Raw genomic sequence first — 23,814 nt, 5'->3', positions numbered from 1 at the left:
GACCTGCACTCTGCCCATAACCCTCCATTCCTTTCCTGTCCATATACCTATCCAATTTCTTTTTAAATGACAATATCGAACCTGCCTCTACCACTTCTACTGGAAGCTTGTTCCACACAGCTGCAACTCTCTTGAGTAAAGAAGTTCCCCCTCGTGTTACCCCTAAACTTTTGCCCCTTAACTCTCAACTCATGTCTTCTTGTTTGAATCTCCCCTACTCTCAATGGAAAAAGCTTATCCACGTCAACTCTATCAGTCCCCCTCATAATTTTAAATACCTCTATCAAGTTCCCCCTCAACTTTCTACGCTCCAAAGAATAAAGACCTAACTTGTTCAACCTTTCTCTGTAACTTAGGCGCTGAAACCCAGGTAACATTCTAGTAAATCTCCTCTGTACTCTCTCTATTTTGTTGACATCTTTCCTATAATTTGATGACCAGAACTGTACACAATACTCCAAATTTGGCCTCACTAATGCCTTGTACAATTTTAACATTACATCCCAACTACTATACTCAATGTTCTGATTTATAAAGGCCAGCATGCCAAAATCTTTCTTCACCACCCCATGCACATGAGATTCCACCTTCAGGGAACTATGCACCATTATTCCTACATCACTCTGTTCTACTGCATTCCTCAATGCCTTACCATTTACCATGTATGTCCTATTCGGATTATTCCTACCAAAATGTAGCACCTCACACTTATCAGCATCAAACTCCATCTGCCATCGTTCAGCCCACTCTTCTAACTGGCCTAAATCTCTCTGCAAGCTTTGAAAACCTACTTCATTATCCACAACGCCACCTATCTTAGTATCATCTGCATACTTACTAATCCAATTTACCACCCCATCATCCAGATCATTAATGTAAATGACAAACAACACTGGACCCTGAGGCACACCACTCCAACCTGATAAACAGCTATCCACCACTACTCTCTGGCATCTCCCATCCAGCCACTGTTGAATCCATTTTACTACTTCAATATTAATACCTAACGATTAAGCCTTCCTAGCTAACCTTCCGTGTGGAACCTTGTCAAAGGCCTTACTGAAGTCCATATAGACAACATCCACTGCTTTAGACAATAGACAGTAGGTGCAGGAGTAGGCCATTCAGCCCTTCTAGCCAGCACCACCATTCACTGTGATCATGGCTGATCATACACATCAGTACCCCGTTCCTGCCCTCTCCCCATATCCCTTGACCCCGCTATCTATAAGTGCTCTATAGATCTTTACCCTCGTCAACTTTCCTAGTAACCTCTTCAAAAAATTCAATAAGATTTGTCAAACATGACCTTCCACGCACAAATCCATGTTGACTGTCCCTAATCAGACCCTGTCTATCCAGATAATTATATATACAATCTCTAAGAATACTTTCCATTAATTTACCCACCACTGACGTCAAACTGACAGGCCGATAATTGCTAGGTTTACTCTTCGAACCTTTTTTAAACAATGGAACCACATGAGCAATATGCCAATCCTCTGGCACCATCCCCGTTTCTAATGACGCAGTTGAAAATTCTGCCACTTGGGAACAGACAACAGTGTAACAGCATGAAAACACCCCATGATCTAATGGCCACAGGCCGACCAAATCGTCTATTGTGTTAATCCCATTTGCCTGCATTTGGCTGATATCTCTCTAAACCCGGGGCTCCCAACCTGGGGTTCACAGAACCTTCAGTTAACAAAAAAGGCTCCATGGCAGAAAAGGTTGGGGACCCCTGCTGGAAACCTTTTCTATCCATGTACCTGTCCAAATGTCTTATAAAACATTGTAATTGTACCCATCTCCTTTGTACCCAAGCTTCTTTTAGCAGTTTGTTCCCTATACTCACTCTCCACTGAGGGGGGAAAAACGTTGCCTCCATATACTGTACCTTTTAAATCTTTTGACAGTTACGTAAAATTTTGGGCTCCCTTGTTCTGAGAAAAAGATCGTGGTCATTCATTCTTATTTATGCCACTTGTTATTTTATGAACTTCTACTACCTCTCAGCCTTCTACAATCCAGGAGAAAAATTAGTCCTATCCAACTTGTCCTTATAATCCAAGCCCTTCAGTCCTGGTAACACCTCAGATTTCTTTCTAGAGAGAAAGTGGATGGAGAGAAAATCCAATCTGAAAAAAAAGTTTATTTTTCAGAGAATTTACTTTTGCTTTCAATGCAGTTTTAAACCATTCCCCCAATACCAATACAAAAGACCTTTTGAATGTGCTACTGTATTCATTTTGGCTTATTGGGGGAAAGTATTGTTTTATTACTCAGCAAAGAATCATGTTTTGAATGGGCATGCAAAAAAGTTGAGTTGTGAGGTAGTGTTGAATTTTGAAAGGAAGATTAATCTTTATGGAGAGTGGAAGTGAATGCTTTGCCTTGCAAGCTGTTCAACTGGCAGCTCCTTGTGATATCACATGCTGTTCAAAATCTCACAAATAGATACAGTAAAACTCTTGACAATCTGAGATGCAATTTTTTTGGCCATCCTGATCGTCTGCTGTCTGAGTTACTCACTATAGTTCACAATGCAAGCTGGAGTCTGGAGTACTAATGGTCTTTTTGACCAGAGCTGAGGATGTGCAGTATGGATATGAGTGGGGTCAGGAACATGGGTAGGTTTGGAGCAAGGATTCTCTGTACTGTATTCCATCCAAGAATTAAGTCTTCTAGCACTAGATGGCAGTGTTGTACTATAGGTCAGCCTCTGCAACATTCCTGTAACTTGGGAGTCCAGGAATTCCTTTTGAATATACAGTATAGAGCAAATACAGCAATCCAGTACTTCTCAGTTTCTCATGCCATGACACAGCAATTTATCTCCAATAACTTGGTGTTTGTGTCTATACAAATAAAAACTTAAACTAAATTATGTTCACTGCAGCTCCAAGGACACTTGCATTTGTGCATGATGAGAGGCGAAGTCATTATCAGCTCAGAAATGGGAGAGAGGAGTTTTCACTTTAACCACAAAGGCTCTGTACTGTTCTATTTCACTGTAGAACACCTTTCAACAACAAATGCATGATGAGGGAAAAATGGACAAATATTTTACAAGTCACCCATCAGTGAAGGCAGACTTGATTAATGCAGTTCACTAATGTCATTCAATGCAAGAGCATAGCCTTTACAGATGGAAAGAAAGGAATGTTGGAAGATCAAGCCCTCTTATCAGGAACAAACCCATGGCTTGCAGGGCAGCGATGACCCCTATCCTATCTGCTTCTGAAACTATTGACTACAACCATGCCAGTAATTCCATGTGTGGATTTTATTAATGAATAATCTGATGTGGTTGTTGCCTCAGTGACACACCTCAGTAACATAGTTGTCAATTGTATTGAATTCTTGGTGCTAATCACTCATATCTGGTCACATTTTATAAATCAACTGCTCCTTTCTGTAAATACAATGGATTTTCTGAACCATTGAGTTGAGAAGTTAACTATGGAAAAGTTATTACAGGAAAGTTACTAACTTGGTTAGAGCATTGGCTGGTTGGTAGGAGTAGAATAGTAGAGCTACTAGGACTTGATGTTTCAATCCTAATGATAAAGTTGGCACTCTCAATGTTGGCAGTGGCTTGGAGTGGTGACAAGGAGGGTAGCTGCATCATCGGGGTCATCAGGTGGGCACCCTCCTTTGACGTTTCGTTGATAAGCCCATGACGTCTCCAGAGAGCTCAACGGTGCTACCTGGCGTCCCAGATACAACCCCTCAGTTCCGTACCCTCCTGTCTTCATCTTGCAGCCCAGTTGTTGTCTTTCCTTTTAACCCAAATCCAATTGCTGCTTTCCTCTGCTGTGTTTGACATGGACTTGATTGCTTGTTGGAGGGAGACACCCCTCACCCCCCCACCTTCTTCAATAGACTGGTCGTAGATGTAGCAACGAATCCCCTGCATCCCACTTCTACAGGGAAAATCTTGATCTTCCAGCTGTTCTGAGCAGCTTCAGTTGCCAGTTCAGAGTACTTGGTCTTTTTCCTCTTATAAGCTTCTTCAACACCATCTTCCCATGGTACTGTCAATTCCACAACATATGCCAGCTTGGCTGTTGTGAACCACAGGACTATGTCTGGCCGGAGTGTTGTAGCCGCAATATCTGGGGGAAACACAAGCTTTTTCTCCAAGTCCACGTCCATTTTCCAATCCCAAGCAACATGTAGAATGCTTATGTCCTTTGATGTTACTTAGTGCTCTGGAGGTTGGCCTGCTGGTACAAATCGTGTAATGTGGATATTTCCTGCCAATGTTTGTGGGAGAGCATTTACGGTGGTTTGCCTCTGTTCCAAGATTGATGCCAGCTGTCTGAGAACTTGGTTATGCCACCAAGGATACTGTCCCTGGCTGAGGCTCATGGTGCACCCTGTTAAAATGTGCCTTAGAGATCCAGGTGCTTGATAAAGAGAGCAAGTGGGGTCTTCTCCCCACCACTGGTTCAGGTTTTGAGGTGTTGGTAGGAGGTCATAAGTGGCTCTAATGACAAAACTTAGCCGAAATCCCTCCATCTCCCAGATGTCACGCCAACTGAGTTTCCTCTTTTCCAGGCTCTCCCAATTAGTCCATTGACCCTGCTTGGCCATTGAAACGGCTCTGGCATGTTGCTTTGCCTCCTCCTGTCTCCTCACCTCCTCCACCACGAGCCGTCTCTTCTGCACTGATGTTGCCTTGTGCCATTGAGGAGCCTTTGGGACAAGCCTGAGACCGGCTCTCCCATATTGGACTTGGCCAACCACATCCCTGAAGTGAAGAGCAGACCTAGTTCTCTGAACGGCTTCAGATGGGGTCCACTTTCTCCCTGTTGCCACACGAGGGGGCCGCTGTTTGAATAACAGTATCTTCAGATTCAGTGAGGGTAATGACCAACCTTGCTTTGGTGCATTTGAATTCTTCCACAAGACTTGCAATTGGTAATTCCAATTTGCCTTTCCCGTACAGTCCAACAGGACTTAAGCATTGTGGAAGTCCAAGCCACTGTTTTACATGTGTGCTGATCACTCTTTCGAGCTTTTCCACCTTGTTGATGGGGATTTCATACACTGTTAAAGGCCACATAAGCCTTGGGAGTATGCCGAACTGGGAGCACCACAGCTTGAGTTTTCCTGGCAGCAAGGTTTGTTGATGTGAGCTATGTACGTGATGGAATCCTTTTTGAGTAGTTTAAACTGCTCGGTGTCCTTGAGCTTAGCATCATATCATCGAGCCAAGCTCTTCACTGGAATTTCTGAAACAGTTGGGACAGGTGTTCCATCAATATGAAACCTTTGATCTGTGACTTGACCTTTGACAATGGAGATGCTTCTGCACTTGCTGGGCTTAATCTTCATCCTCACCCATGTGTTATTTTGATGAAGCTTTTGCAGAAGTCTCTTGGTGCAGGGGACAGTTGTCATCAGTATTGTTATATCGTCCATATAGGCTGATATCGGTGGTAACCTTTGACCAAACCGTAGCCATTTTCCTCCTGCAACCCATTTTGAGGTTCTGATAATGAGCTCCATTGCCATAGTGAAGGCCAATGAGGAGATGGTGCATTCCGCCATGGTGCCTGCTTCCAGTGGTTGCCGAGCTGTGATGAAGTCTGATGTTGTGAGACAAACTTGCAGATCCTGGAAGTAGTGTTTTACCAGATTTGTTATTGTTGCAGGCACCTGAAAGAATTCAAAAGCAGTCCACAGCAAGGAATGAGGAACTGATCCATAGGCGTTGGCCAGGTCGAGGAACAAGACATGCAGATCCTTCTTTCTTAGCTGTCTGGATTTGATGCCATATGACACTGGCATGTTCAAGGCATCCCGAGAAGCCTGCTATGCCAGGGTTTTGGATTGATGAGTTAATGAAACAGTTTTGTTTCAGATATTTTGTAAGTCTTTGCACCAACACGCTGAAAAAGATCTTGCCTTCTATGTTGAGAAGGTTTATTTGGTGAAACTGTTCAATGGTGGATGAATTCTTTTCTTTTGGGATCAGAACTCCCCCCGCTCTTCTCCAGGCTTTGGGGATAACTTGCTTTTCCCATGCAACCCTCATGTTTCTCCTGAGGAATCTGGAAGCAGCTGGGAATAAAAGAATCCTCCTCTGGTTGACTGCCAGTGACTAGTGGTGTTCCTCAGGTTTTTTAGTATGTATATCAATGATTTAGATATGGAAAAGATGGCTTTGTTACCAAGTTTGCAGATAATATTGTGGAGGGGCAGGTAGTGTTGGGGAAACAGGAACACTGCAGAAGGACTTGGACAGATTAGGAGAATGGGCAAGAAAGTAGCAAATGAAATACAGTGTTGGAAAATGCATGTTTATACACTTTGGTGTTTGAAATAAATGTGCAGACTATTTTCTAAATTGAGAAAATCGAAAAAATTGAGATGCAGAGGAATCTGGGAATCCTTGTGCAGAACACCCTAAAGGATATCTTGCAGGTTGAGTCCGTGGTGAGGAAGGCAAGTGCAATGTCAGCATTCATTTGAAAAGGTCTAGAATACAAGAGCAAGGATGTGATGCTGAGGCTTAATAAATCACTGGTGAGGCCTCACCTTGAGTATTGTGAACAGTTTTGGGCTCCTCATCTGAGAAAAGATGTGTTGGCATTGGAGAAGGTCCAGAAGCAGATCACGAGGATGATTCCAGGAATGAAAGGGTTATCATACGAGGAATCTTTGATGGATCTGGTTCTGTACTTGCTGGAGAATGGAGAGGGGATCCCATTGAAACCTTTCAAATGTTGAAAAGCCTAGAAAGAGTAAATGTGGAAAGGATGTTTCCCATGGTGGGGGAGTTTAGGACAAGAGGGCACAGCCTCAGGATAGAGGGATGTCCATTTAAAACAGATGTAGAGATATTTCTTTAGCCTGAGGGTGGTGAGTTGGGTGTACTCAAGGCAGAGATTGACAGGTTCTTCATTGGACACGGCATCAAACGTTATGGAGAGGCCAGGGGCATGGGTTAAGGAAGGAGAAAAAAAAAGGATCAGCCACGATTGAATGGTGGAGCAAACTTGATAGGCCAAATGGCCTAATTCTGCTCCTATGTCTAGTCCATTGATGATCTTGATGGGCCGTTGGGGAATGATCACATATACAGTGTGATAATGATCCAGTTCAATCTGAAAGTAGAGTCTTAAATATAAACACCTAAGTTACAGAGAAAGGTTGAACAAGTTAGGTTTTTATTCTTTGAAGCATAGAAGGTTGAGGGGGGCTTGATAGAGGTAATTAAAATTATGAGGGGAATAGATAGAGTTGACGTGGATAGGCTTTTTCCATTGAAGGTAGGGGGAGATTCAAACAAGAGGACATGAGTTGAGAGGGGGCAAAAGTTTAGGAGTAGCACGAGGAGGAACTTCTTTACTCAGAGTGGTAGCTGTGTGGAACGAGCTTCCAGTAGATGTGGTAGAGGCAGGTTCGATATTGTCATTTACAGTAAAATTGTATAGGTATATGGACAGGAAAGAAATGGAGGGTTATGGGCTGAGTGCAGGTCAGTGGGACTAGGTGAGAGTAAGCGTTTGGCACGGACTAGAAGGGCCAAGATGGCCTGTTTCTGTGCTGTAATTGTTATATTGTTTTATATGGTTATAAAACTATGTAGTATGTGGGAAATTCAGCTGGGAGCATTTCCAATTATTGAGATTTTAAGTGTTCTGGCTGTCACCCTCCTTCCATTTGAAACATGTTTTCCCCATCAATAACATGCCTTAATCTTTTTTTATTTTTGTAATCTTTCCTTAATTTCATTGCTCTAGGAAGAACAAATATAGATTTGCTCATCCCTCCAGATAGTTGAGGCACCTATTCCATGACGTCATGCTGATATGTCAAGGAATGAGCAATATATATATATATTTTTTAAATCTTGTTGCTGCACTTACTGTGAACTTCATGCAGTAGTACTTGGATGAAGATGAAAGCTAATTTTTTTCATCCTGCTTCACATTGTTAATAGGAAAGAAGCTGTAAATATTTTCCTTGGTATAGAAAGCCTCAGGAACCAACCTGCCAGTGGTTAGCTGCATATTGAGATAGGTCAACATAACAACTTTCTGAAGTTTAAAATAGAAAATAAAGGATGAGCTAGACAGCATTGTCCATGACCTGGGAACGGCCCTAATTGTGAAAATAATTTGCTGAAAGCCTCCTTGGTAATGTAAAGGTTCCATGGACAATACTCACTGGTGATGAGGTAGTAGTTACATGAAAGACCTTTTGTTATCTGGTGCTTCTTTCAAATACCTCCTGTGTTCTACTGAATTCCTTGTTCCTTACTGCTCCTGCAATCCCCCCAGAATATCCATTTCTGCAATTTGCTACATTTTAAGGCAGCCAACAGAAGGATACAACTCAAAATCCATCAGAAGCCACAATGAACCCAGCATAGTTGGGGGGGGTGGGGGGGGAGCCAAAAATTGTCCAGCACTTCAGTATCAAGTATTAAAACAGTAAGTAACAGTAAACACTGTGTGAATTCTTTCAGCAAGAGTTATGTGAAAATCTCCCGGGGCAAAAAAAAATCAAGAAAACATGACAAATAATTTTAAATTTCTAACAAGTTCTGATATGGATTTTTATTGTTCCTGGAAATCCTTTATAAAATATGGCAGTCAATGTGCATAAAGCTAAAAATGAGTAGTTGCTTCCTTCCTGTTGCATTAAAAGACCATAATTATAGGAGCCAAATTAGGTCATTTGGCCCATTGAGTTTGCTCCACCATTTCCCCCTAAACCCCAATCTCCTACCTTCTCCCCATTTCACTTCATGCCCTGACCAATCAAGAATTTATCAACCTCTTAAATATACCTAAAGACTCAGGCTCTACAACTGCCTGTGGCAATGAATTCCTCACATTCACCACTCTGTGGCTAAAGAAATTCCTCCTAATTTACATTTTAAAATGGCATCTTTCTGTTCTGAAGCCTGCGTCCTCTGGTCTTATATTCCACTATAGAAAACATACTCTATCAAAGCCTTGCAACATTTGATAGATTTCAATGTGGTCACCCCTCATTCTTCTACTCACTGGAATTCAGAGGCCCAGAGCCATAAAGTGCTCCTCATATGACAATCCCAAATCATTTCTGTAAACCACCTTTGAACCCTCTTTAACGTCAGCATATCCTTTCTTTGATAAGGAGCCCAAAACTATTCACAATACTCCAAGTGAGGCCTCACCAGTGCTTTATAACATCTCAACATTACATCCTTGCTTTTATATTCTAGTGCTCTCAAAGTCAATGCTAACATCTCACTTGCCTTCCTCACCACAGACTGAACCCGCAAATTAACTTATAGGGAATCCCGTGTAAGGCCTCCCAATTCCTTTTGTACCTCAGTTTTTTTGTATTTTCTCTCCATTTAGAAAGTAGTCTACACTTTTATTTCTTCTACCACGGTGCATGACCATACACTTCCCGACAATGTATTCCATCTGCCATTTCTTTGCCCAGTCTCCTAATCTGTTTAAATCCTTCTGTAGCCTACTTCCTCAAAACTACCTGCTCTCCCACCCATCTTCATATCATCTGCAATCTTTGCAACAAAAGCATCAATTCCATCATCCAAATCATTGACAAATAACGTAAAAAGAATTGGCCCCAAACCAGACCCCTCTGGAACACTACTAGTCACAGGCAGCCAACCAGAAAAGGAACCCTTCATTCCCACTCTTTTCCTCCTGCCAATCAGTCACCGCTTTATCCATACTAGAATCTTTCCTGTAATACCATGGGCTTGTAACTTGTTAAGCACCCTCATGTCCAGCGCCCTGTCAAAGGCTTTCTGAAAATCCAAGTACACAATATCCAACGATTCTCCTTTGACTTTCCTACTTGCTATTTTTTCCAAAGAATTTCAACAGATTTGTCAGGGAAGATTTTCCCTCAAGAAAACCATGCCAACTATGGCCTATTTTATCATGTGCGTCCAAGTACAGGTATCCTGAAACAATATCCTCAATAATTGACTACAAAATCTTCCCTACCGCTAAGGTCAGGCTATTGGCCCTAGTAATGGCACCTTCTGCCCCTTGACACTCTTGCACTTCTGCCATACTGCTAGTGTCATCCATATCGAAGACTATTCCAAAATACTTGATCAGTTCGCTTGGATGCCTGAGAAATACAGCATCTTAACATACAGAAATCAGAAATTTTAATTGTGATCTCAGTACATTTTCAATATGATCTTTCCACTCCCTACATGTGTGGTTGGCAAGAATTTGTAGCGGTGTATGTGGAAGATATCAAGATTAGTTAACCTGTAGCATTCTCACCTGTAAACTAGAAGTTTATCAATTCAACATCCATTCTTGGGCACAAATGCCTAAGAATGCCTGGGAAAGAAGGATATTTCAAATCCTGTGACCCTATTTAGTTGTGTCCTGGAGAATATTCCTCCCTCAACTAATAGCAAAAGTAACAAATACATTCTCCAATTTCATGGGTCAGCAGTTTTAAGTGGCTACAAGTTGAAACAACTGAAGATCCACAATATAAACTGCAAAAATCTATATATCAAATGGTTGAAAGAACCATTAAATTTTAGTATAATTGCAATAGTATTAAAGTCATAATTACATGATCATTCAGCAATGAAACTCAAACACATTAGAAAATAAAGTACTTCAGACATTTTACAAAGTACATCTTCCTGAGAAAGCAGCTGTAGTTACTGAAAATTTTTTAGAGCTGTAACCCTCTGGGTCGCTCAGCTCGTTCTCGTCTAGGGGGAGCAGCCTTCGGCCCCGCCAAACTGGGTAATCAGCTTGTGTGAATGCTGTGTGATGTCCCTGCCTCGCCAAAGAACAGACAGGACACCATATGCGATTAAATGATTACAGTTTATAAAGATTACTATAACTAGGTAATTAATAATGATACAGTATACATGAAGGAAAAGAAAATAAAGAAAAGGCGCCAAACTTATCAAAGTCCAAACCATTTCGTGCACAACCGTTGGAGCTCAATTACTGAAGTCTTCTGTCCACCATTCGATCCCCTCCGAACTCTTCAACTCGCTCAGGACCACCTGAGGTGGTCAACCAAGCACATCTATCTTCATCTCCTCTCTTTGGGGTACCTCCTGGCCTTGGACCCCCGCTTGGGGTCCATTCCCTGCCCAGTTTACAGCATCGCGTCCTCTCTCTCTCTCTCACCCTTGCACTGATCTCCCCAAAAGCCCGCCAACAATAGCTTACAGACTCAGAAGAAAGAACAACATTAATCCCAATTGGTTAACAAAGGAATACAATTCTCGTAATCAGTAAATTTTAACCCAAACAAGCTTCCAGCACTCTCTCGCAACAACGAAGCACTCCTACTTTTAACAAAGAAGCCATTTTGATTAACATATGCAGTAACAAAGAAAAATAAGAAACCCCCTTTACAGAGCTATTTTGAAAGATACCTCAAAACTATAACAACAATAAAGTGATTTTGAAATAGCAAACTGTAAACTTGGCACCATCAAAATAGCATGACATTCTCAGGAATGAAGTTATGAGCAATTTATTCAAAGAGTAATTGCACAGGAAATCACATTACAAGTTAATCAATTGAATATCTTCATATAAAGTACATCATGTGAAGACAAAGCACATACCCAGGAGAAAAATACACCATATCATTACATTAATAATTAAAGTACCACAGAAAACAAAATTTGAATCTTTCAATATAAAATGATAGTCTTAAATATAATTTGTTAATTTCTAAATATAAAATTATACATGTAATAATGATGCACAAAATAATTTTAAGACAAGTTAACAAGGACATGTGTAATTTTGGATTTCATATTTATGTGGAGAACCAAAGCATGGAACAAGAAAAACAAGATTTTCATTTTTGTCTAGTTCTTTGAGACTGCCTCACCATTGAATATCATGGCTGATTGTCTACCTTTCACCCCATGCCCATATCAGACATTTATATCAAAGGCCATTTGTCCCAATCTATCCATATTGGCTGAAAAAGCTATCCATGTAAACACAAAGTACACAGCAGATGCTGTGGTCAGATAAACATGTACAAACAAGCTGGATGAACTCAGCAGGTCGGGCAGCATCCATTGAAAGGAGTAGTCGTTTCGGGCTGAGACCTGACGAAGGGTCTTGGCCCGAAACGTTGACTGCTCCTTTCAATGGACAAGTATCAGCCTACATTGGGAATCAACGGCAGCTTTAAATTCCTGATGTTAACATATCAGTTCATCTTCTACTCATTTAACTATTCACAGTAACAGAAATTTTGACCAGGGGTGCCCAAACTTTTGCATGCCACTGTACATCATTCTGAATGCACATAAGCTGCAGAGAGTTTAGCTACAGCAGGCATGATTATCAAAGATTCTCACCATTTGGGCCATACCACTTTATTGTTCATTTATTATTATTATTACTTTTTTTGTATTTGCAGTTTATTGTCTTTTGCACACTGGTCATTCGTCCGTCCTGTGGAGTGTAATATTTCATTGATTCTATTATGTTTCTTGGATTTACTACGTATGCCTGCAAGAAAATAATCTCAGGTTTATATATGTTGACATATATAAACTTTGATAATAAATTTACTTTGAACTTTCGCAGCTACCATCGGGCAAGAGGTGCAGAAGACTGAAATCCCAAACCACCAGGTTCAAGATCAGCTACTTCCCTTCAACCATTCGGTTCTTGAACCAACCAGCAAAACACTAAACACTACATATTAACAATACTTTGCAATAAAGTTCCAATTGTGCTCTTGTAAATATGTATAATTTATGTTAAATGATGTTTTCTTGTAAATGTTATTGATGTGATGCTGTGTGTCTATGGTGCTGCTGGAAGTTTTCCAATGCACTTGTGCCTAGATTATTTGTGCATGACAATAAACTCTACTTTAAACTTTAAAGCACTATACTTTAACTCTTATATCCTCCCACCAAGCAATTTTACAACAAGCTTGCCCCTTTCCCTCAGATCCCCAAAACCTATACTATTCTCAGCAGCAACTCATGAACCAAAAATCTTTTCACTTGAACTTTAAATAAATATTCTCAGTGACCAAATTTAAGTCTTCTTGGGGGGGGGGGGGGGGATAGGCAAAATACATATATACACAACCCTTTAAAGAATACCTCTTCTTAAAAGGCTGGTGTTACAGATGAAAGGCCTGTGAGAGCAGAGACACAAGGTTCTTCACCTTACAGCAGAGAAGATAAATGGAAGAGACAGTAATTAGAGGGCACAAATTTCATGAGTTTGAACTACACTCTCTTCCCATATCAGTGCTGAAAAGCTACTGGAAACACTCAATGTTATTAACACTCAATGAAGTAATGGGGAATAGGTAGGTAATGAAAATATATGGGCAGCTCTGCTAGGGAATTGACTTGTCACAGGCCAAATAGTGACCTCCCATGTATATCTGCTTACAACTCTAATCCAACCAAGTATAAATTTTGCAACAGAAGGTGAATTATGAATTAAATGCCTACATAACAGACAAAGTAACAAAGTTGCTTCTTTTGAAGGCACTATTAGTAATTTCACACAAAATCAACTTTCACAGTTTGGACCGGTTCACAGCAGGATGTTCAAGTACAAGATGGTTTTCCAGATATGCCAGAATCTTTTTCCAGGAGTCCTCCTGAGCATCTGAATGAGGTTTTGTTGTTCCTCCCCATAACATCTTTACTTTAGGAAGAAAAAGCAGAATAATTAGATTGAGCCAAGTATCATTGCCAAGTCTACATTATAGCTAGCTTCACAAACTGTGGCATCAATTTGAATGAGGGTTAGGTTAGACTCTACCAAAGAAGAATACGACGGATTAGATTGGAACTCCTTCACTGCCAAGTTGATGTGCACACAGATTAGAGGAACAACTCCTCATATTTTGTCTTGGCATTAACATAGATTTCTCTAATTGCCAGCCACTTCCCCATGTCCCTTTTTTCCCCTTATCCCACTGATCCCAACACCCCTTTTCTTTCCCCTCACCTGCTCATCACTCACACATTCCCCCTAATTTCCTCCTCAGCACCTTTCCTTTACTCCATTCTTCATTGTCTTCTCATATTGAATTCCATCTTTTTCGGCCCTTTATTACTCCAAGCAATCACTTCCCTGCTTCTTACATCATTTCCGCTCTTCCCTTTCCCTCAGCTGCCCATCATAACCCCATTCACTTGGATCTACCTATTGCCTGACAGCTCTTGTTCCACACTCCCCCCCCCCATCTCTTTATATGGGCTATGTCCCCTCTTTTTTCCCCCAGTTCTGATGGGTGGTCTCAACCCAAAACGTTGTCTCTCCATAAATGCTGCCTGACTCACTGAGCTCCTCCAGCTCCTTTGTGTCAATACAATAATAGGCTCCTTATTTAAGCAAGGATTTTAATACGAAAGAGTTCAGAGAAGGTTTATTAGGCTGATATCTGGAATGGGCTGATTACCTTTTAAGGAAAGTTTTGATAGGGTAAGCAAGCTTAGAATAGCAAGGGGTTGATTAAAAAAATCTACGATCCAGAGGGATCTTGACAGGACGCATGTGGAAAGAATGTTTATATTTATGCAGTATCTGGAACAATAAGTTAATGTTTAGAAATAAGGAGTTGTCCAGGTGAGTTATGGTGAATTTTCCACTCTCCCTAAGCGTCTCAAGCTTTTGTTACTCTTACTGAAAGGATGATGGAAGCAGAAATGGTTTTAAGCAGAGGGAATGAATAGTTTCTACTGGTAGAACAGAGATGAGGTGGTGATCAGCCAAGTGACCTACTCCTGCTCCTAACCAATTCACATGCATATTAAACCTTTAAAAGTACTGCAACCCAATTTTGGAAATTCCCAAGGGTGGGGGGATTGTCTGTTTTGGCAGCATCATGCATCAAGATTAAAAGCAAAATTATTTTTCCCCTCTCATTCTAACCAATGCTATCAATAATAATTTGAAATGTAGTTGCCGGCAATCTATTCTTTATTTAGATATTGTCCCTATTAAAGAGAAATGCAGGATATTAGTTTTAAATATCACACTAAAGAACATGAAGTATATACTGTTATAAAACACAGAAATAGGCCCTTTAACCCATCAAGCGCAAGTCGCCCACATACTCTAATCTTACACCTATATCAAGATAGAAACATAGAAAATAGGTGCAGGAGTAGGCCATTTGGCCCTTCGAGCCTGCACCGCCATTCAGTATGATCATGGCTGATCATCCAACTCAGAACCCTGTACCCGCTTTCTCTCCATACCCCCTGATCCCTTTAGCCACAAGGGCCATATCTAACTTCCTCTTAAATATAGCCAATGAACCGGCCTCAATTGTTTCCTGTGGCAGAGAATTCCATAGATTCACCACTCTCTGTGTGAAGTGTGAAGATTTTCATCATCTCCCCAAGGGACAATTTACAGCGGCTAATTCACCTCCCATGCTACATGACTTTAAGACATGGGAGAAACCCACGGAGTCACTCCACTCATAGCAGCAGAAGTCAGGATTGAATCTGGGTTGTTGGTGCTATGAGGCAGTGGTTCCATTGTGCCATTTTAAATACATGAAACTGAATATATTCAATTACAAAAAGGGAAAGAATGCTCATTGCTATTGCAATCTAATTACTGGGAATGAACATTATCATTTGTAGTATTATATCTCACCTATTTTGTTTATAGAATTGATCTTAAACCTGGTCGTCCTGAAGTGGGGGCTATAAGGAGGCTCAATTAGATGTCCAGTCTGAGGATACACGACTGTTGTGAGCAAATGATCGTTTCCTGCCGCCTTCATCAGATCCTGTATCTGAGAGGAAGAACAACCAAGCTTTCAGCTACAAATAATTCTCGCCAAAAACCTCGAAATCTCATTTAAGTGGGCATAACAGGCACTTACCTCAAAAACAGATTCAAATGCAGGCCAGTTTTGATCATCATCACCACAGATAATCAATAAGGGGCACCTGATTTTATCCACCTTTCAAACAAAGACAATTGAGGTTTTGAAGTATTAACAGCAAGTACGTATGAAATGATCTAAAGCAAAAATCTGAAGGCATGAGCAAGTAGAAATATCCCTTCTACATATATTCATATACCATTCTGCCAGTAGCTTTCTACATGAATCTTTGGGATTCATAAATAGAGTTTGCTCAACTATTGTATTAAAATATGGCATATCAGCAAATAAATTTTTTATTTTTGATTTCTCACTTACTGGATGTAACTGCCCATGCAGTTGCGAAATTATCTATTCCTACCATTGATAACTCAGTTTAGTAGAAAGACGGTCAACTTATAGGTCTAAATTGAATGGCCTTTACAAATAAAGGGAAAAAATGAGACAGCTGATATGTTGTAAAATGCATCTTTTCATTGAAACCTCTAGTTGCACTCAAACACCTGATATTTTGCCTGGATTTGTGGCCTGGAAATATGCCATAAACAAATCAAGTATTTTTATGTACAAAACAAAGGTTATCTACTGTTAATGGAAATTAAATTAAGGGTCTATGATCTCTAAAAGTACATTAAAACATTGATAATCCAATATCCTGATATTTGGAGGTCCCATTTTCCTTCAACTCATGTGCTTCACTGAAAAAAATCTATTATACTACTGTAGAATTTATTTTATAAATAAAGTGAATTTAAAGGTGATGGCATATTAAAAGGAGTAACTTCCGATGGTACAATAATCTGTCAGTTCGACATCAATGTTCCAAGTGCTGCAGATTAATGGAGTTTTATAAAACTCCACTGATGCCGATCAATGCACTTATCCGATTGATGCACTGCAACAGGATCTATATTGTGATTGTTTTGCAGTGTAGTGATTATCACATTTGCCCGAAATGTGAAAGGTCTTCAGTTGAAATTGGGCAGAAACAGTCTGGGTGGGGGGGGGACATCATGGTAGCGTAGCAGTTAGCATTACGGCACCAAGGTTCCTGACAGGTTTCCAAAGACATACAGATGAGGAGATTAACTGTGCACATGGGTGGCACAGACCTGTTGGGCCAGAAGTGCCTGTTGTTGAGCTCTATTTCTAAATAAATAAAAATATTTATAGCAGTTATTAAAATAAATTCATTTTTTTAAAAAAATCTGTGGTATCTGGTCTGCATGGAAGGCACTGTTAAAAGCAATCAGGAGCTATTTATCAGAGTCTTGCCTCCAATGACGATTATTTAGAGACGAGCATACAACCAGCTTATTATTGTTTCATGTACCGAGGTACGGTAGAAAATGCTGGTGGAATGTTCCACCAGTATTTTGTGTGTGTTTTTGTTTGAATTTCCAGCATCTGCAGATTTCCTCGTGTTTACGGTAGAAAATCTTTGTTTTGTATGTCATCTATGCAGATCAATTCATCACATCACTGCATCGAGGTAGTACAAGGGAAAAAGCAAATCCAAAATGCAGAATAAAGTGTTACAGTTACACTTCACTGCAGTGCAGGCACACAACGAAGTGCAAGGCCTACACATCTTGGAGGTTCAACACACTGATGCAACCACAGAGGAGACACGCCAGCAGCTCCACTTTGTTAGGAGCCTGAGGAGATTTGCAATGTCATGAAAGACCCTTGCAAATCTCTACAGATGCACAGTGGAGAGCATTCTGACTGGCTGCACCTCAACCTGGTAGGGAGGCTCTAAGGCACAATGGTTTGTAGGCTCCGCCAGCCATCATAGGCAAAAGCATCCCTACCACCGAGGATTTCAAGAGTGAGAGCCTCAAGAAGGTGGTATGTGTCATTAAAGGCACTCACCATCTGGAAAAAGCCCTCTTCTTGTTACTACCATCAGGGTACAAGTACAGGAGCTTGAAAAACCCATACTCAACGATTCAGAATCAGCTTCTTGCCCTCAGCCATCAGATTTCTAAATTATCCATGAACACTATTCAACTATTCCTTTTTTTAATGTTTCAGCTATATAGGATGCTGGTCAGACCCCACTTGGAGTACTGTGCTCAATTCTGGTCGCCTCACTACAGGAAGGATGTGGAAGCCATAGAAAGGGTGCAGAGGAGACTTACAGGGATGTTGCCTGGATTGGGGAGCATGCCTTATGAGAACAGGTTGAGTGCCTTTTCTCCTTGGAGTGACGGAGGATGAGAGGTGACCCTGATAGAGGTGTATAAGATGATGAGAGGCATTGATTGTGTGGATAGTCAGAGGCTTTTTCCCAGGGCTGAACTGGCTAGCACAAGAGGGCATAGTTTTAAGGTGCTTGGAAGTAGGTACAGAGATGTCAGAGGTAAGTATTTTTTTTTAAATGCAGAGTGGGGAGTGCGTGGAATGGGATGCTGGCGGCGGTGGAAACAACAGGGTCTTTTAAGAGACTCCTGAATGAGTACATGGAGCTTAGAAAAATAGAGGGCTATGGGTAAAGCCTAGGTAGTTCTAAGGTAGGGACATGTTCGGCACAGCTTTGTGGGCCGAAGGGCCTGTATTGTGCTGTATGTTTTCTATGTTTCTGCATTATTTATTTTGTAATTTATAGTAGTTCTATGTCTTTGTACTGCACTGTTATTGCAAACAACAGATTTCATGTCCTAAGACAATAATACAGGCAGTCCCCAGGTTACGTACGAGTTCCGTTCCTGAGTCCGTCTTTAAGTCGGATTTGTATGTAAGTAGGAACAATTACATCTGGTATTATTTAGCGTCAGTTAGTCAAACGTTTGTCTTAGTATATATTTTACCTTTCTATGCATATAAAACACTTAAGAAATGTATGTATTCCAATAATTAAACCACTGCGTTGCTTAGTAATAATTGTAGCTTTCATCGGGGCAGGGCCTTTCACATGCTCCATTATTCTCACTTTATCCATTATCCTTTAAAATTGTTCCGGTCATTGACCAACTGTAGCCTAACGCTTTTCCAATGACCGATGGCATTTCACCTCTTTCCAAACGCTTTATTATTTCCACTTTATTTTCAATCACGATCGCTTCCTGTCAATGGAACAGAAACACCACGGGCGGCGGGTCCCGAGCTGCGCCGGCTCCCGAGGTCCGCTGGGTCCTAAGGACCACAGCACTGAATTCCCCAGGTCCTAAACTGCACCGCACTAAGACAGGCTAAATGGGACAAGTGGGGGCTGTGCTGGGTTTGGGTATTTGATCCTCCACAATATTCCGCATGGGAATTTAAACTGGAGGTGTGAGTGTTTTTTTTTTACAAGGTTGAGTTGCGAGCTCGACATCAACCCAGCACGGATGGTACGGAAATCACTGGATCGATATCAACCTGGCATGGGAGTGGTCTGTCACTAAATCGAACTTGGGAACCTCGGTTCTCTAGCCCGGTGCTCTCCAGCCAACCGGAACGGGTGGGGGGGCGCGGGGTCAGGGTGAATCTTAGTAAGAAAAATTTAAGCCAAATACAAAGTTAAACACTCAACACAGTGACAACGGCAACAACTTAAAATGGCAGACGGCGTCACAATCCGACTTAAAATGGCAGATGGTGTTCTCCTTCCTCGGTTCGTAAGTAAGAGTTGTCCGTAAGTCGGACGTTCGTAACTCAGGGACTGCCTGTACTGTAAATCCAATTCCAAATTGACTGTAAGGTTAACAGCCCATCTTATTGTACTAGGGAATCATGTCTATTCCTCATCCTTCCACAACCCTTCCTTGACTCGGCCAATTAAAATTAAGTTCACAAACAAAATATTTTTTGGTCGGCTGCACAGATGCTAATTTATTTCTCAGCCTTTTTTTTCCTTTTTATTATTTACATTATGAATAAAAGCTTTCACCTTCACCATGGACTTTGAATCTGTGAATGGCAAAGGGATGTATTTCCATATCATAGCGCCATCCTCTGCAAACTTAACTTTATCTGCATGACTTGGTGAAAAGACAAGAAAAATACACGATTAATTAGTCCAAAATACATTTTACTTTATACTGTGTTATAAATCCTTCCTCTCTTTTAAAATAATATAGGTTTGCACAGGCTACCAATTTCACAGAGTTTGAGGCACTGTAGGAACTTTCTAAATTGAAACTTCCTTGCAGAAGGCAACCAATTCACTCAGTTATTTACCGTAAATACAATGATATATTCAATAAAGTCTGCACTCTAAGGATGCAATAGCTACTGAAGAACAGCTGTAATATATAAAAGAAGAAAATTACAAGAAATTAGATTAACTTACTCATTCTCATCTTGAAACAAAATTGAATCTCCATTCTGGATCAGATTAAAATGACTTCCACTGATGCAGACTAAACATTTGGGCTGAAAGAAAAATTGTAAAGTGGAATGGATGAACAAACAAGATCTGTAGACAAGTTTGTATTCTTTGTAAAAAAAAAAGCGCTAGATTCACAAAACCAATTTCCAGCAAATTAATTCAGTTTAGTTGGGAAACTAACTGCTTTGTCAGTTTAACTACTTTGCAAAGACAAGATTTATTGAATAAACATAGAGATTCATTTCAAAACATAGAGATTCTTAGTTTGAAAACTACAAGTGAATAAACAATCTGATTGAAAATATATATCTATGAACAAAGAATTCTCATTTTGACCCTTAAAACTGCGAATTTTCCGCAGATGATTCAAAAATACTTTGCAATGGCTGGATTCTCACTTAAAATTTAGTGAACAGGCTTAAAACGAGTTTCAATCTCATAGTAGTACAATGACTTAAGATGTTAAATTGAATCTTGTACCAAGTTTCCATTTGGATGCCAAACTTAACATTCCTCATTTGCAAACCATTTTCATAGTTTACTAAACTTACATGAATATTTCTGAGCTCCGTTGCCATCAGGAGTGCCACTGTAAATCCAAGTGAAAGCCCTACAAGGGCAACTCTCCCTTTTGCAATCTTTGGATGGTTCTCAAGAGCAACAAAGGCCTCCTGTGTGTCAATGAGCAACATAAACAACATCATCACTTAACAAGAATGATTAACATTAAACACATTGTAATTTTGACCGAACATGACTTCTGCCATAAGTCATGTGGGTGTGCCTGAATTTGGCCCATTTAGATTCTGGGTAGAATTATTTGTAGGTGGCCTTTAAGCACCACCACATTGATTGCTTTCACAGTACAAAGAGGAACCATTCCAATCCCCTTGTTGCTTTTTTACTTCAAAACAGTTTACATTTTTAGAATTAAATAATTTACTCTTGCTGCAGGAGAGACGTCTTTTTGCTAGTGAGAGAGCATCTAAAAGGCCGAGGTGTTGGGATGGACTGTGATTTTTGATGGTCTCTGGATCAAGGTGGCTTTGCTACTGCTGGCATGGTGGGAGTCATTGTGTTTGTTGGCACAACTGGGGGGATGCTTGATGCTTGTGCGTGAGGGGGCTTTGGAGTTCAGATGTTCCTGTGATTCATTCCTTACAGAATTTTCTGTTCTGCGGACGTCTCTGCGAAGAGTGTGAATTTCAGGTTGTACACTATATACATTCTCAGATATTAAACGGAACCATTCTTGAACTTTGTTTTTTTTATACTTGCACAGTTCGTCTTCATTTGCATATTGTTTGTCAGTCTTTCTGTGTAGTTTTACATTTATTATACTGTATATCTTTGTTCTTACAGTGAACGCCTGCAAGAAAATGAATACAATTGTATCAGCATGAATTAATCAGTCTGCTGGCCTGGTGGAAGATGCTGTCCCGGAACCTGTTGGTCCTGGCTTTTATGCTGCAGTACCGTTTCCTGACGGTAGCAGCTGGAACAGTTTGTTGTTGGGGTGACTTAGGTCCCCAATGATCCTTTAGGCCCTTTTTACGCACCCGTCTCTGTAAATGTCTTAAATAGTGAGAAGTTCACATCTATAGATGCGCTGGGCTGCCCGCACCACTCTCTACAGAGTCCAGTAGAGAGGGAAGTACATACCATACCAGGCAGTGATGCAGCCAGACAGGATGCTTTCAACTGTTCCCCTGTAGAAAGTTCTTAGGATTTTGGGGGCCCATACTAAAGTTCTTTAACTGTCTGAGGTGTAAGAGGCACTGTTGTGCCTTTTTCACCGTATAGCAGGTGTTTACAGACCAGGTGGGACCCTCAGTGGTGTGTATGCCAAGGAATTTAAAGCTGTTCACCCTCTTAACCCCAGATCCATTGATGTTCAATAGGGATTAGCCTGTCTCCATTCCTCCTGTGGTCCATTACCAGCTCCTTAAGTTTTTGTGACATTGAGGGAGAGGTGGTTTTCTTGACACCACTGTGTCAGGGTGACGACTTCTCTGTAGGCTGCCTCATTATTATTTGAGATTAGGCCAATCAATGTGGTATTGTCAGCAAGTTGAATTAGCAGATTAGAGCTGTGGGTGGCGATAGTCATGGGTACACAGGGAGTAAAGGATGGGACAGAACACAGCTCTGAGGGGCACCTGTGTTGAGGGGCAGGGGTGAGGGAGCCCACTCTTACCACCTGCTGGCGATCGGACAGGGGGTCCAGGATCCAGCTACACAAGGCAGGGTGAAGGCCGCGGTCCCTGAGCTTCTTGTCAAGCCTGGATGGAATTATGGTGTTGAATGCTGAACTGTAGTCCAAGAACAGCATTCCCACATAAACATCCTTCTCCTCCAGATGTGTAAGGATGGTGTGTAGAGCTGTGGCTATTACATCATCTGTCCATTGGTTGTGTCGGTAGGCAAATTGTAGGGGTCCAGTGTGGGTGGTAGCAAGGTGCAGATGTAGACCTTGACCAGCCTCTCAAAGCATTTGCTTATTATTGAGGTGAGTGTGACAGGTCACCAGTCGTTTAGACATGTTACCTTGGGTTTTTTTTGTACCTGAACAATGGTGGATGTTTTGAAGCAGAAGGGCATTCTACACAGGGAGAGGGAGAGATTCAAAATGTTTGTAAACACACCTGCCAGCTGGGCCGTGCGCATCCTGAGTACCCGCCCTGGGATGCCGTTCGGTCCGCAGCCTGGTGACTGTCCATTCTTTGGAAACACCTGTGTACTTCAGCCTCAGGAATGACCAAGCTGAAGGTTGCCTCAGGGGCTCAGGGTGAACAAGATTTAGCTCATCTGGGAGAGAGGCAGCGATGTTGGAAACTCCGGTGTCTAGCTGCGATGGTGTGCCGACCTTGCCATAGGTTGCGTGTGTTGGTGGAGAACTGTGTCTGGATCTTGTTCCTGTATTGTTGTTTCGCTGCCTTGATGACTTTGTGAAGATCGTAGCTGCATTTCTTGAGCTCCTGTTGGTCACCTGCAACACAAGCTGTGTGTGTGCTAAGTGCTGCTCGCACGGAACTGTTGATCCAGGGTTTCAGGTTTAGATAGACCCCAACCGATTTCAGGGGCACAACATCCTCGATGCACTTCTGGATGAAACTCATGACCCCTTCCGTGAACTCATAAACATCCTCATCATGAAAACATTTCAGTTGATGTAATCACCGCAGTCCTGTAGCATGGAGGCCAATGGGTTGGCCCAACAGTGGACGGTTTTAACTATGGCCACCTCGCTTCAGCTTCTGCCTGTACCTTGGCAGCAGCAAGATGGAGGAGTGATCCGACTTTCCACACAGTGGTGCCGAGAAGCATTGCGGAAGGGACAGTAGCAGCGGTCGAGTACGCTATCTCCCTGTCTGCTCACCTGGATGTACTGACAAAACTTCAGAGAGACTTTAGTCGGCAACAACAAAGGCAGCCTCTGGATGTGCAGTCTCCAGGGTGCTGATGGTCTCATACAGTTCCTTGTGAGCTATGTCAGTATCAGCCTGCAGTGGAATATACACAGCTGTGATAATAACAGCCGTGAACTCTCTAGGCAGGCGGTACGGTCTACACAGCAGCACAAGGCACTCCAGATCCGGGGAACAAAGGGA

At 41.5% G+C, this 23,814-nt stretch overlaps 1 protein-coding gene across 7 annotated transcripts in view; it reads right to left on the bottom strand.

Moving 5' to 3' along the window:
* Positions 1-11,501: 11,501 nt before the first annotated feature.
* LOC140738877 (acyl-coenzyme A thioesterase 3-like) overlaps positions 11,502-23,814 on the bottom strand; it is a 49,005-nt gene continuing 36,692 nt past the window's right edge. For 6 of the 7 annotated variants that reach the window (XM_073066860.1, XM_073066859.1, XM_073066855.1 and 3 more), the window contains exons 7-12: positions 20,755-20,874; positions 20,165-20,247; positions 19,763-19,853; positions 15,886-15,966; positions 15,654-15,795; positions 11,502-13,685 (exon numbers count right to left, since the gene is read on the bottom strand). In XM_073066860.1, coding sequence (XP_072922961.1) covers positions 13,555-13,685; positions 15,654-15,795; positions 15,886-15,966; positions 19,763-19,853; positions 20,165-20,247; positions 20,755-20,874 — 648 coding nt within the window. In that variant the 3' untranslated portion in view covers positions 11,502-13,554. The remainder of the gene's footprint in view (positions 13,686-15,653; positions 15,796-15,885; positions 15,967-19,762; positions 19,854-20,164; positions 20,248-20,754; positions 20,875-23,814) is intronic. The other variant, XM_073066856.1, reaches the window with a different exon arrangement.

This window comes from Hemitrygon akajei, chromosome 14 (genome assembly GCF_048418815.1).
Source record: "Hemitrygon akajei chromosome 14, sHemAka1.3, whole genome shotgun sequence".
Lineage (NCBI taxonomy): Eukaryota > Metazoa > Chordata > Chondrichthyes > Myliobatiformes > Dasyatidae > Hemitrygon > Hemitrygon akajei.
The sequence above is the reverse complement of the archived record's forward strand: the minus strand, read 5'-3'. Positions and strand labels throughout refer to the sequence as shown.